Source organism: Papio anubis, chromosome 4, assembly GCF_008728515.1.
Source record: "Papio anubis isolate 15944 chromosome 4, Panubis1.0, whole genome shotgun sequence".
NCBI lineage: Eukaryota > Metazoa > Chordata > Mammalia > Primates > Cercopithecidae > Papio > Papio anubis.
The window spans coordinates 108898196-108912604 of NC_044979.1; the positions used below are offsets into that span (position 1 = coordinate 108898196).

The 14409-nt window shown below is 37.3% G+C and overlaps 1 protein-coding gene across 1 annotated transcript in view; it reads left to right on the top strand.

Annotated features, from left to right (window-relative positions):
• LOC110742702 (POU domain, class 6, transcription factor 2-like) overlaps positions 1-14409 on the top strand; it is a 235358-nt gene that overhangs the window by 94663 nt on the left and 126286 nt on the right. Inside the window, exon 2 of the mRNA XM_021935212.2 lies at positions 6489-6660. Coding sequence (XP_021790904.1) covers positions 6489-6660 — 172 coding nt within the window. The remainder of the gene's footprint in view (positions 1-6488; positions 6661-14409) is intronic.

Consider the following 14409-nt stretch of genomic DNA (forward strand, 5'->3'; position numbering starts at 1 on the left):
GGATTACAGATGCCCGCAATCACACCCGGCTAATTTTTTGTATTTTTAGTTCCACCGTGTTTGCCAGGCTGGTCTCGCAGTCCTGACCTTCTGAACCGCCTGCCTTGGCCTTCCAAAGCGCTGGGGTTATAGGTGTGAGCCACCGGGCTCAGCCAAGTCTCACAATATCCTTCACGAGATATAGAAAACCACATTGGTATGGGAATCAAGATAAAAGAGACAGCAATTCTTGGTCCTGCCAGTAATTAGCGCTAAATTAGGCAATATCCATGGGGTCCCCTCTTTAGTACGCTACTGTTACATGCAGCATTTATTTTTAATTTTGAAAGTCCTGCTTGATTGTCACAGAATACTTATCTTATATATTTTGGGATAGGATTAAATAAAATTTCAGCCACACTAACTGTAAAATGGAGAGACACGGAGAAAGCGATAGCAGCTGGGAATGTTGAGTTAAGGAAGGAAGTGCATGCTGGGATCAATATTTGGCTGTGAAAAAAATCTACTGTGGAACAATCAAAGGTATGCATGTGTAAGCTTTATAATGAAGTGCATTATAATGGAAATTTTTGTCTGTTGAATATTTGCTAGAAATGTGGGATTTTCCACTTTTTTTCAAAATAATTTTTGTTTGCGGCCCAAAAAGTGACATTTAAAATAAAATAATCAGTTGTGGGTGAATTTATAATGGTTTTAGTATCCTTCTTTGATCTTTCCAAATTTTCAAAATGTTCTACAATAAATACGTACACTTACATCAATAAAAAATACTTATAAAAATAAAATATCTTATTTCAGAAAGTCAAATAGAAGTTCTTGTTTTAAAAACTACTGAAAAAGTAAGGAAATAGTGAATGATGAAAAATTAGAAATGTTTTAAAACTTTTGGGAGAAATACTCTTACAATAAATATCATATCAAGAGCTAAACTAATTAATAATATTTGGTAATTGATAAAAGAAACTAAGTTTTTCTTCACGACTAAGGTAACGATATTCACTCTTGACGTTGCCCTTTCCCCAAACCTACCAATGCCTCATTTCTTCCTCTTAATTCTTTTTGATTTCAATTTTTACCTCTTCTCCATGGGAGAAACTGAACACAAAATATGATGGTGTGTTTGCATCTTAAATTGGATGTACGTAATTTGTTTCTATCCTTTCCTAAGTTGAAATGTAGCATTTAGAGATGAGGGAAAATCCAATACATTTTTTTTCTTCATAATGAACGTAATTTTTCTATTGAATTCTAGGAATAAATCTGTTGTGTATTGTGTAACTACCATACTCGAGTGCTTCACAACCAAATGAATTGTTTCCCTGGATTTTTGAAGCCTGCCTATGTTATTTGCATTTTCCTCAAAGCTGTTCTGTGGCCTGTTTCATTGTTAGTTTGTATGTACGTAAAAATACTCTGGACCTAGTTCAAGCTCAGTGTAGAGAGGTGTGGGTATTTCCATCGCGTGGCTGCCACTGGACATGGATGCTTTGCTGAGTTAATTATCTCGCTATCTTTAGTTTCTCCGACTATAAAATAGAATGAATATGCTTATCAAAACTCTGTTGGTTAAATTATTGAAGGTCTTTAGCTGAATTACATATTTGTTTATGTGGTATTATTTTTAGCAGCCTGGTTAAAAAAACACAAAGCCCAAGTTGAATTCTCCTCCTTAATACAGTACCCCATATCTACTCTTTCAAGGCTTTATGATAGAAATACACTGGGACATCTCTATTTAAAAATGATAGGAAAGTACACCAGAAGTTAGCATATAATGACAGTATATATGGTTAGTACATAGTAAATCATATATCATATATGGTAACTACACATAATAAACTCTAAGAAACATTAATTAGGTAAAAGTTGTTAGAATGTGAGAAGCACTACACAAATAGGTACTTGTAGAAGTACTTGAGCTTAGTATTATAAAATCATTAAAGTGCCGTAATTTACAGATAATCTAACCTTGCCCATTCCAGATCTATTAGATAATATGAGTTATAAGGCAAAGACCTCCCATGGTCAGATAATCTTGGAAAATGCTAGGATAAGATAATTCGATGGACTTCTTTCCTGGTAGACTTCCCTGCTGAGTTTTCCACGTGGGTACGACTGCAGAACTCTTTCATTGCACAGTGTCTTTTGGGGCAAGTGTTTCGTGGAATGCACTTTGGGAAATATTGTTTTATTATAGATTTTCACTTTCTAGACAACAAAACCAAGGCCAAAGGTGGTTAAGTGGCTTGCCATGTTTATCTAGAGGGTGAAGCTGAATGCAAGCCTGGGTATTGAACACTATCTGATGTCCTGTCTACTATGCCATATTGCCCCATATATTTCATTCAAGCAAAGTCAACCAGAGAGCTGTTTTGTTCCTATATTCCACAGGGAAGATGATGTCTGGGATTAGGGTATCCAGGCTTTCACACCTTTCACAGCCACTGGCTCTGGCTCATAATCCAAAAATCTGGGATACCCCATGAGTTACTAAGTCCATAGCCTTGAATTTTTTACTCAATGCCTACTGGGTAAAAAAGGTGCTGACTTTTGGAGATCAATCGGCCAGGGTTGAAAATGCAGCTTTACCACTTAGCTGTGTGCCTTTGGGGCAAGAAATAGCCTACTGAGCCTCCATCTGGGCTGATACCTTGCATAGCTGGGGTAACATTAGATCCATCTGAGGAGCCTGTCTGGTAAAGGCATTCAATAAGTGGGACCTATATTTATTCCTTAATAATACTTGAAGGAGATAAATAATCACTGTGTAGTTTCTGGTGGTTATTGCAGTCCTCTCCTTGTAGGACATGGTGAAAATTTTTATTGTGATTTTGCTAACAGAAACTACCTCTCCTGCTTCTCCTTTTTTCGCCATCTGGTTCTTGTGTCTCTGATGGCCCCTGTGAGTGTCCTGTATTGGCACATGCCACGTCCTATTCTTGCACACGTGCAATGCTGTTCCACGGTGGACCAGTCACTTTCTTCTGTCAGGGATGATAAACAAATTGCAAAGAAGTCTCAACGTCTTCTACTGTGATAGTAACAATTTCAGAGTTTCAAGTAAAAAGTCTTCATCAGCTCTATTTTACTTCTCACCTGCACTAGCTATTTCTGTTCCTGTTTACCGCTGCAGAGATCCTTGTACAGGTTGAAGTTGCAGGTCTGTTACATTTCTACAAGCACCTACATAGGTGCATGTTGGAAAATCCTCTCTTTACTCCGACAGAAAGGATTTCACAGACTGTTATGGCTCTTGGCAGAGAGAGAATGACTTCCAAGCCGAGTGCTACTTGAAAGAGGCACTCCCCCATCACTTATAAGTCTGTACTCACTGGTTACTGCTTGTGACACATTTTCAAATGGACCCCCCAGTGGCTGCAGCTGTGATTAAAAGCTGTCTGCTCTCTGCCTCACTGGGGGTTTGCTGTTTAACCATGTCATGTATGTATGTGTGTGTGTGTGTGTGTGTGTGTGTATATATGGGCTGCATCATGGAAAACGTAAAGTGTTTGTAACACAAAAAATTCAAATGAGTACTTGAATGACAAACTCTTGGATTTTCGAAGCTCAAGTCAGTGAGAGGCACTAGTTGGGAACCTAGCCATGTATGAGGTACATAAAAGTAATTTAAGGAAGAAGAGCTAATGGTCAGTGAACATATAGCATCTGCCAGTGCATGTTTTGCACACATCAGCCAGACGGAACATCTTAAAGATTTAAGTGCACTTGAACTCAGCAGCTGCATTTCAGCTCGTCAGTGTGGTTCAGGATTCAGTTCAACCCTTTACAAATAAAGCAAGAGTAGAATATTCTTTCTTAAGTTTGCCCAGATATTCACTGGCACATTAATAATCATGTCTGACTTACCATAAGGCTGCTATTCTCAACATAAGTTTATCATTAACGTTATCTTAAAAAATGCTCAGATGAACAGTACAGCAACAGAGACTGGGTATCTCAAAGGTACAGGTCACACCCCTTCCTTTAGATTAGAGAGACTGAGGATTCAACCTTTTATAAAGTAAAAAGAGTGGACTAGAATGTAAACCTGGGATCTTGACATCACATGACAAGTATACTTAGGAATGCCACGAGGTCAACCAACGAGCGTTGTTTCTTTCCCTACCCACCCACCCACCAACTGAATCAGAACTCGAACAGGCATGCTTTCTTAGATATTTAGGAAAGAGATCTGGGGAAATTTTGAGAATTGTGTGTCTCCTTTCCCTTCTTCCTGCCTCCCCCATCTCCCCCAAGTTTCAAGCGCTCCAAATCCCGGCAACAAGACCCAGTAAACAAAATGCAAATCTATCACTAGCAAATTCAAGCTGACAATACTGTGAATCGACTGCATTGATTACATTGATTATATTTCAAATATTTACAATATGGTGAGACAAGTCTGATTTCTTTTCTAAGGAGTTCAAGGTAGGTATCACCATTTCTGAGGGGGGAAAACAATGGAGAAATGTTTGTGGTTGCTATCTGCAATAATCTGGTGCTGACAGAGAGTAGTATTTTATTTAGTAATTAACAGTGTAAAGGGAAGAGGAGCTGTCATGTTGGTTCTTAAGCTGGGGAATGTGATGAAAGATGATATCTGCGATCTCATCCTTTCCACTTGTTTAGGATTGTCAGGATGAGAAATGTCAGCATTATGAAAGCTCGGCTCTGCTCTTGATATGATAAAACCCTTCAAAAGCCAGTCTTTCTCTCTCCCTCGTCCCCCTCCTTTCTCGCTCTCTCTCTTTCTCTGCACTTGCTTTTTTATTTATCCTGTTTTGTTAGATGGCAGAAATATAATTCTTTTCTTTCTTCCTATTATAAGCCACCATTTTTGTTTTATTATATGTTTCACAACCCCTAATGCCCCACTGAAAATTACCTTGTTAAATGACAGTGCTTCAAAGCCATGAATCCTTTCCACCATTCCCTCAGAGGTTTGAAACAGTCAACAGACTGTAAAGAATAAATAATAAAAAAGTATTGATTATTTTGATGACTGTGAGATTCAATTAAGTATTAATTTTGCCCTCCAGTGGACCTATCAAGGTATTCAAAAGGGAGGATTCGGCTCAGCTAAATGCGTGCTGAGTGCTTCAGCCTTAAATAGGGAGAAAATGTGTTTACCTACAGTATTTGAAGAAGAAGTGCATTGATGCACAGAGTCCAATATTTAAGTGCTGTGCAAATTAAGCCCTGGTGACAGTGACATTGTTTTCAATGGTATGAGTATTGACTAAAGAAGTGCATTTGATGACAGCTTAAACTATTTGTATTGATTAACATTTTCATAGATTATCATGTGTCATATCAAATTCACTTTTCAGGCATGAATACATTAAAAAAAAAAAAAAAACACAGGCATACCGCAACCAATGCAATGGTGGGACCCGGGAGCATGCCGCCCCACCTGCTTCTGTGCTGGTCACCTGTTTCCTGCTCAGGAACCATTTAGGCATGAACTTGGCAATAAATAGCTCCCAGATCTCGCAAAAAGGGCACTTCTTGCTCCTCCTTTCCTTCTGCATCTGATATTGTGCCAAAACAATATTATGCGTCTCAGTTTGCAAATGGAATAAAAGACTACACTTGGAAAATATTTCTGATTCTAAAATGCCCTCCTAAATGAGCTGAAGATAAAGTAGATCTAAATAATTAGGGGGGAAAGTTTGTCTTTTCTGAAGGCGATTTTTGTTTTCTTTTTCTTTAATGCTCTGGGTGTGTGATGCTCTAGGTATCCGAATTATTGAACACAGTTTGTAAGTATTTTCCCAATTCCTTAAAAAAAAATTTAAATCAATTTTCGTGTATTGTGTTGTGTATTATTTGCTTTAAAATGTTCATTTGATTTGGGGTCAGCTCCGGTTCCCAATCTGGGACCAGTGAAGCCAACTTCTAAGGGTGCTTATAGAATTTACATAAGAAATATCTTTTATTCCATTGAAAGCCTTTCGAGGTCTCTTTTCTCCCTATCTTTTTTCTCTGCTCTTGGGATAGGGTTTAATTGCTTCTCCCCCGGGGAGAAGGCTTCTTAAAATAGCCCGTGGTTCCTCCATAGGGTGCTCTTCCTTTTTAGTATGTTGCTGAAGTACAAGCCCAGCACTTTCTTTTTTCTTACTGCATTAAAGACAGAACAAGGTGTAAAACCATTCGCACAAAAGCATATCCCACAATTAAAGCTGTGTTGGTTAGGTTGCTTTCAAATAAGTTTTTTTTTTTTTTTCCTCCAAAGCCTCCTGAATCTCTCACATGCTAGTTGAGCTTTAATAGGGTGGGGAGTAATGGAGAACTCATCGGATCTGTAATAGCTCTTCACTTGACTGCAGCCAGCAATAACAGCGGGAGCAGCCAGAGATAAGAGAGGAGAGAGGGAGAGTGTGTGTGGAAGAGAGAGAGAGAAGAGAGAGGGAGAGGGAGAGAGAGGACACGCACTCTAAAGCTGCCACTTTTTTTTTCCTCCCCTTCACTCTTTTCGCCCATCCTAGGATCCAATGATAGCTGGACAAGTCAGTAAGCCCTTGCTGTCAGTGCGGAGTGAAATGAATGCGGAGTTGAGAGGTGAGGACAAGGCTGCTACTTCAGACAGCGAGCTGAATGAGCCCCTGCTTGCGCCTGTGGAATCAAATGACAGCGAGGACACTCCCAGCAAGCTCTTCGGTAAGTCTGTCTAGGTATTTCATTTCAGTACTACCATGGTGTCCGGAAGAGCAATCCAACTCCCCCAACCCCCCCTTTTTTTCTGTTGTTCATTCAGTTTTCTCGTAAGTACTAAAAAGGAGCATCTTGGAGGTGCTAAGCCACCGAAGCTGATTCCAGCCAGCTAGGAGGATGTCCTCCAAACTTTTACCAACAAGGAACTTATTCGCTGCCCATTTTGACTTGTCAAATATTGCTAGAGTCCCCAGGCTGGAAATTATTTGGAAAAAAGTAGAAAGTGGTAATAATAATCAGGAAATCGGTTCCATTGTGAAAATTGGTTAACATTTATTGAGTAAATATCGACTCGGTTTCAGGTTGCTTCGCAGCCTTTTGTTAAGGGGAAGGTGAGTAAAGACATTATCTGTCGTCTAAAGATGGGAGAGGAGAACTGAAAAATATCAATACAAGTCTTGCTATGCCAGGTAAACAAAGGTGGCCACGGGAATTGCTCTAAGAAATAACATGTGTCATCACAATCAGAATGAATATTTCTTCTTTAAAAAAGGTGATGAGGAAAGAAAACAGGTTCTCTGATTCCCTCCTCTACCCCTCTCCTTTTCGACATTGTGTTTATAGCCTCATAACTAAAAGTAGAGGCAGCCCAGGACCTTTTAGGAATCTTTGTTTCATAAACAAAACAAGAACAAGCAGAGTGCCACTCCAGCAAAGACATCTGTCATTCAAACAGATGACACTCGGTAAGCCAACTCATGCAACTGTGATCTCTAATCAGAAAGGGGAGCGGGTTGTTGAGGCGCGTGCCTGAGTGATAGATGTTAATGGATGTCTCTGCTGGAGAAGCACTTTAGGGTTCAGAGTGACGTTAGCTTTTCAGAACAATTGCTCCTGAAACATTTGCTTTTAATTATTTTCAAGTGCATGTGTGTGCACACACACATAGACATATGTATACCTACTAACCTGAGGTATATATATCAGGCAGAGTACTGCTTGGTCTCAGGTAAGAAACAAGCACCTGAACTTCAAAAAAAAAAAAAAAAATCATTACATAGACTACTACTTTGTTAAGAAAATCAGCAATTCGGCTTAAAACACAGGCTTTATTTATTTATGTATTTTAACAGACAGAAAGCAAGCTGCCTTGAGAGTTTGGCAACTCTAGGCTAGCTTGCTTCAACAGACAAGCTTTTCCTTAATTTTAAATGCTTACTCAATCAAACATTAGAGAGATGTCACAGAGAAACTCTGCTTTTCAGATTTTCTCTTGGTACAATACTGTTTTATGCTTAACAATATACTAGATTCCAATTGCTAGAAATTCTTTGGTAGCACCCCTTCTTTGAAAAGCAGCAATGCCACCTCTGACATGAATTTCCAGACCCGTGCATTCGGGTTTTAGCATTTTCACCCTAAAGAAATTTTTTTACAGTGTAAGTTTTTATCCATCTAGGGAGAATTATGCACTAAAAACCTTCGCTTCAATTGTAGGAGAGTAGTGAGAAAAGTCAGATAAAATGATAAATTACAGAAAGGTAAAAGCCATGCTCATACCCGTCTGATGTTGAGTATGCTAAGTAAGCACTTTGAGTTTTAAAAAGTAATCAATTTTGAGTTCAACAAGCTACAGATAATACATTTTTGTTCCTAAACTTTGCATGCATTTAAAATAAAAGTAAATGGATTTTGTAGACTTGAGCTTGGAGCTCCAACTTGTTTTCTTTCAAGTAATCCAAAAGAGGGGTGATTGATTTTTTCATTTATTTAGGGTTCCCAGTGTTGAACACTGTTATAGATTTGTTATGCTATGTCTTACTGATTTGCATGTGTAGAGAAAAAAGCTTCAAAAATTCCAAGAGGGTCAAAGAGATTTGAATTAAAAGTTTAATTCAAAAGTAATATTTTTGTGAGGTGCCATTTACTAAGAATTCATAGTTTAATGTTAAAATCATAGTGGATTTTAGAAGGAATCCGCTTTTCATTTTGAAATTCTCAACTTCTGAGTTTGTGTGAGAGAACACAGCAAAATCTACATCTTACATTCCTTTTGAATTCACTTAATTGTCTTTGGTCTCTAGACTGTTTTTCAAACACAACGCGAGTATTTCCCAGTTTCCAATTAGGTCAAGAAGAAATCAGTAGATTAACAGTTTTGAGAACTTGAAAAAAATTAGAGACAATATGAGAAAGAAAGAATAGAAAGGATCAGGAGGAAGACACCCTAATATTCTCATAAGGTTTCCTTCGCAGGGGCCTGTTATGCTCTTACTTTTTAATATTACCAGGACTTGGCCGTAGCAATTCAAGTTTACGTAACTGACTAAAACTTTCCAGAATAATTCTGTCCCAGAATTTTTAGCAACTTTGGCAGCACAATTTAAGGAACCATGATTTTCTTTGATATGCATATGTTCAAGTCTGTTTTTTGTTTTTAGATGTAGTCTTGATTATACCCTTTACTTGATAATGAAGAATTGTGTTCTTCCTGAATAGTTGACAGCATCTATGTTTTTATCTAAACAATAATTTTCTAATATACTCACTCTCTCTCTCAAACTGTCATTCTTCTATAGATACACTGTAGTATTGAAAATTGGGCTTCTCTAATGAGATGGCAAGATTATGACAAATCATGTGCATCTTGGTATGTTTAGTTTCATGGAGAGACATTAACCAACAACAGGAGACAAGCAGAGCTCAGGTTTTTTTATTGTACCTGAAATTTCAGTATAAATGGATTTCTTTGAAGCCTCTTCCCCCATCTGTGTACTGTTCAAATTAGCAGTCCAGAGGACAAGTCTGTTTCCCTCACAGTATGGTACCTTCAGCCCAAAACTGCAGGAGAAAGGCTAATACTGATGCCCTCTATGGATAAACAAAGGAAATTCCAGGAACCACTGGGCCTTTTATGCCTCTCCTTAAATTGCACCTCTGCACTTAACAGCATCCAAAGGGAAACATACTGTGCAGAATGTTTCAGTGCTCTGAGCAACTCAGAATACCAGAAGGAGAAAGGAGAAGCCATATGCCAGCCTAAGTAGAAAGTTCAGAAAAGGGCCCTTGTGTTTTATAAAGTAATTACATCAGTGGTAACGTTTTGCTTAACTTGAACAGCCATGGAAACTAAAGTACACTTAGGAGAGATGAATCCACATTTCATTGAGAAACATGTGGTTAGGTAGTTCTCTGTGATATCATTAAGTGGTCCATTATTTATTCTTCTAAAGCCTGTAGGATACCTATCTCCTTTTTCAGTTCATGACTGTATTATGCTAAGCTCTGAGCCGTAAGAAACAGTATAGAGGAGAACAGGTTTGCATGTGGTTGGGGGTGGGGGATTATCAGAGAATCTGGAGCTGTATCTCACAGGAGTTTAGCTGTGTGATCAGATGAGTGATGCTACATAGAGCCAGTCGTTTAATATGTGACTAGTGATGTACATATTGGAAACCATTCTCAAAACTGGCCTTTGGCAAACCATCTTAAAGGGAAGAGGTTGCTGTGTTTCTCTAGTGACATTTATAGTACTCGTGTCAATGTGGTGCTTCACTTTTAGTTATGCCCATCAAGAATTCAGTGTTCCACATTCAGTCAAGTTGGATGCTAAAATTCAAATGGTAGCATCAACAACTTGGTCAGGAAAATGACGGCAGAAAGGATAAAAGTAATATATATCCTTGGAAAAAATATGTGCACTAAAGTTTTCCCATGCACTCTCAGCCAAAGAAGTGAGATCTCATAAAACATGCCCTAAATATTTTCTCCCCTATATATTTGAGATTTGAAAGATGATTTATTAACAGTGTTTCTCCTGGGAAAATGTTTATTGTTTGAAGTTAAACCTCATGATTTCTTTCCTTTAAGTCCCAGCTATCTTGGGTGGCTGCGTTAGTCTCGGTGGCTGGCTTCTCAGTTGTACTACACTGTGCATGAATGGGGCACACAGCTAAGAGTCTTGAGCTGAGATGGAACTATAAAACCTTGTATAAGCATTGCATCCAAAGTAAAAAGTTTGTGGTTGATTTTCTCTTCTGATATTGTGCTTTTCTAGGATAAAAGAAATTGCATGCAATGATACTTTTAAGAGTGGGTATTTTCAATGCCATTTATCTGTGAGCTGTTGGAAAAGGCCTTAAAGTTGGCTCAGGGATTCCTCCATGCTATAGAATGTACTATATTATGTATTTCTTTTCCTTTCTGTGATCTTTCTCACAGAAACATGCATTATAAGATTTTTTTCTTTCAAATTGCCATCCAGTTTGACTTGATTAGAATTTATGGCAGTGGAGTCGCTTTCAATGACAAAAGGATAAAGGACTAAATTGTCTGTCACCCCTTGAGACAGTGGTCTCTGCAGGTCAGCGTGGAGGTCATTGCAGGGCATTATGGGGACTGCACTTGGGGTGACGCTGCCTGGCGCCCGTGCATCAGTGGAGGCCTTCATTATGGGATCACTGTCTTCATTACTTTATTTAAACGTCTCTCTCCAGGCTTCAGTACCTTGGGTATTTATAATATTCTGATTAACTATTCTGGAGCCAGTAATCAGTACCAAGAGCTTAAACCCAAGAGGGATTTAGTTAGGAGGTGATGAGGTAAATTCCCTAGAGAAATATATTTCTTTAAAATATGTATCATGCTTCTATATTTTTAGAAGTTTCTATATTATATCAATTGAAAATGTATACCCCCTTTCACCAAAGAAAGTTTTGCTAAAGAAATATTAAAAGTATATTTTTTAAATCAACTAAACAATTTGAGTAATAGATTTATGCAAAAATAGTTATTTAAAAGAAATCTGTAGAAACCTGTATTTGTGGAAGTAAGTGAGATGCACAAGGTATTTGTCAAAAATCAGTTATGGTTTAATAGTCAAACAAGCCCTTGTCATGCTGCTGCATACTTGAGTGAAAAAAAAATGCATATTTGGATACACTTCTTACATTTAAGAAAGTCTAATGCACAGGGGTATTTTTAAAAAAATCAGTGAGAGGCTGTGTGCATTTGGACAATTTTAGTTTAGATTTCCCCCCCAGAAAAACACTGTAATGCTCCATTGATAAATAAATCCACTTTAAATAACATGAATGTGTAAGCTTTGAAATAAAAATAAATCCATATAGAGAGGCACTGGTGTTCAAATTTTTCACCATATTTGTTTGTGGAGCTGCTCATTTCTAAGTGCACTTCAATGGGGGACAGTGCACAATATGTGCCAGAATCGTCAGTGGGGACCTTCCTCTGTGCCTGTCTTTGCTAGCTCTTCGCTATGCCTGGGGTGCTCAGGTCAGACCTCTGTTTAAAGCAGGAAGTTCAATATTGCAGTGTCCAAGGATACTCCATGGTAGCACATTAGCAAGTCAAAATACTGATATGGTTTTACTTTTTTCTCCCCTTTAATTTTGATTACTGTGATTCTTATATTTTGTTGTTGTCATTAAATTGTCCTAAAAACAACAGGAAATAAGGTATTAGAAATGAGATTAATCTGTACATCATCACTCCTTTAAATGATCCCATTTTCATCTCTTGAATGTCTTGGATGTTTCTGACTTAAAGGTTACATGGCATTACAGTGTTTTTGTAGTTCACCCAGCCCAGTTTATGTCATAATTAATAAATAGAGGTGCATTCCAGATTCAAGCTCCCAAGGCTCAGCCCTTAAGAAGATTGCTTTCGCTCTTAATTACCTGCTTTAATTATACAGCTAGCATTCCCGTTCTCAAGAATTGACCAAATACGTTTTTCTCCCACTTCAACGTTGAGATTTCACTTGACCGTTTCAAGTGGACCTTGTTTGTTATGAGACAGTCAACAGTTAATCTGTGAGAGAATTGGCACTTTCTTTGATTGACGACCTTGCTGGTTTATATTTGGGGATTAATAATACATCAGACATTCACACATTAAAAAGAAAGTAAATGTGAAGAGGAAGGGTAGAAGGTTCAGTTCTGCTATTGGGCTGCCCTGATTATTCAGGCCTTCCCTGGGAATGCAGAGGCAATCGGAGAAGCAGGCACATTTGCCCAAATATGCACCTGGCTCCACTTAACATGTTTCTTGATTTTTTAGGCTAAAGAAAAAGACAGCAAAGTGTTTATACCAAACTGGCACCCTGTCAGGGGGCAATCTGTATAAAGTTTCCCGCTGTCAGGTTAATAAATTTTTAAAAAATATCCAAAGGCAGAGGTAGCTAGAGAAAGCTCATAGTAACAGTTGCCATTCTCCAGCGGATGGGTTTCTCTTTAATATCAGCCTGGCTCTGGAATTTTCTTGTTTGTTGTCTTCCTGGGTTCTGTACTTAGCTGGCGTTTTTGTTCAGCTTTTCTTTTATTCATGCCATTTCAGTCTTACTTTTTAAATGTTTATCTTTTTAAATTTCAAATGTCTTTTCTTTGAGAGAGAAACAAGTGAGCATAATTTGTTTTAATTTTTTATATGGTATTTTGCAGTTGAACATATACTTTGTCATGCTATGACTCTGAATGAGCTTCTAAATCTATCAACACTGGACTTTTCTTTGGGAATACCTTCAAGTAATATTTATTCATAAAGGAGTATCTGTGCTTTGGCAATATAGGGGCTTCTGATGAGGTCGATTATTAAACATGTTGATCTGATTCTTAATCTTTTCAATGTAAACTTTCACCTCCTGATTGTCAAAGTCAGATTTCGTAAAAATGAAACAAGGGTGGACTTGTTTGGAGACATCTCCTAGTCTATGCTGTGACACTTTATAAGCTATCAAAAATGGATTAAGCCCTTTTAGTGTGAATGCAGAGGTCAGAAAGAATAACACTGGATCTCGTGAGGCTAAAGAAAGTTTGTCATTCGCAGAGAAATGGAAATTAATTTTGTTTTATAAATATTCCAAGGTGATTTTTTAAAACTACCTAATCAAGATGCCTACCCCCTGAGATCGCTTCCTAATAATTAACTTCTACTTTAAAAAATTTCCTAGTATGTTATATTAATGTCTATATTTTATTTGAGAATGGAAAAGAAAATCCATGCCCAAACTTCTCTTACAGTTTTTCCTTCTTAAGTGATTTTAAGGTCTTATATGTAACAAGAATATATTGTGATTTTTTTAAAATTAAACAATTAGCTACCTGGAACAACATAACTAATAGTCTAAGCAAGTGACTATTGGAGGACCACACTGCCATTAAAACTATTTGAAAATATAAGGAAAAATAATCAGATTATAATTAGAGAAACTAAGTAATATAATTATACATGAACTAAATGCTTAAGAGATTTGCTGTACAAAAGACCATTTGAAAATGGGACTATATAATGAAATCTGCATTCACTAACATGGTTAAAAATGTTCTTAGTAAATAACCAAAATAAAACCTGTTAGTTTAGCTCATGAATGAAGTAGAATATGAAGGTATTTTTAGGACACTTATGATGTCCCAATGATAACCAACATGAAACAGTTTCACAATTTAATGAATACGTGTATCCTGCATATATTGTTTGGCATTAAGTAGTTTTCTTAGTGTTTCATCTTTTCCTGTAAAATAATCAGTGTTTCTTGGGATTGACTGATGTACCTTCCAAATATTTTGTATTTCTTTAATTTCATCTTATTAATGAGAATAAAAGCATAATTATGACAGAAGTTTGTGAAAGCAAGGAATTCATATTTAAAGACTGATATTAACACAATGTTTTAAAATAGCAATGCAAATTTATCCATTTTCTTACCACTTCCATACTTTATTTTTGTTTCCCTATATT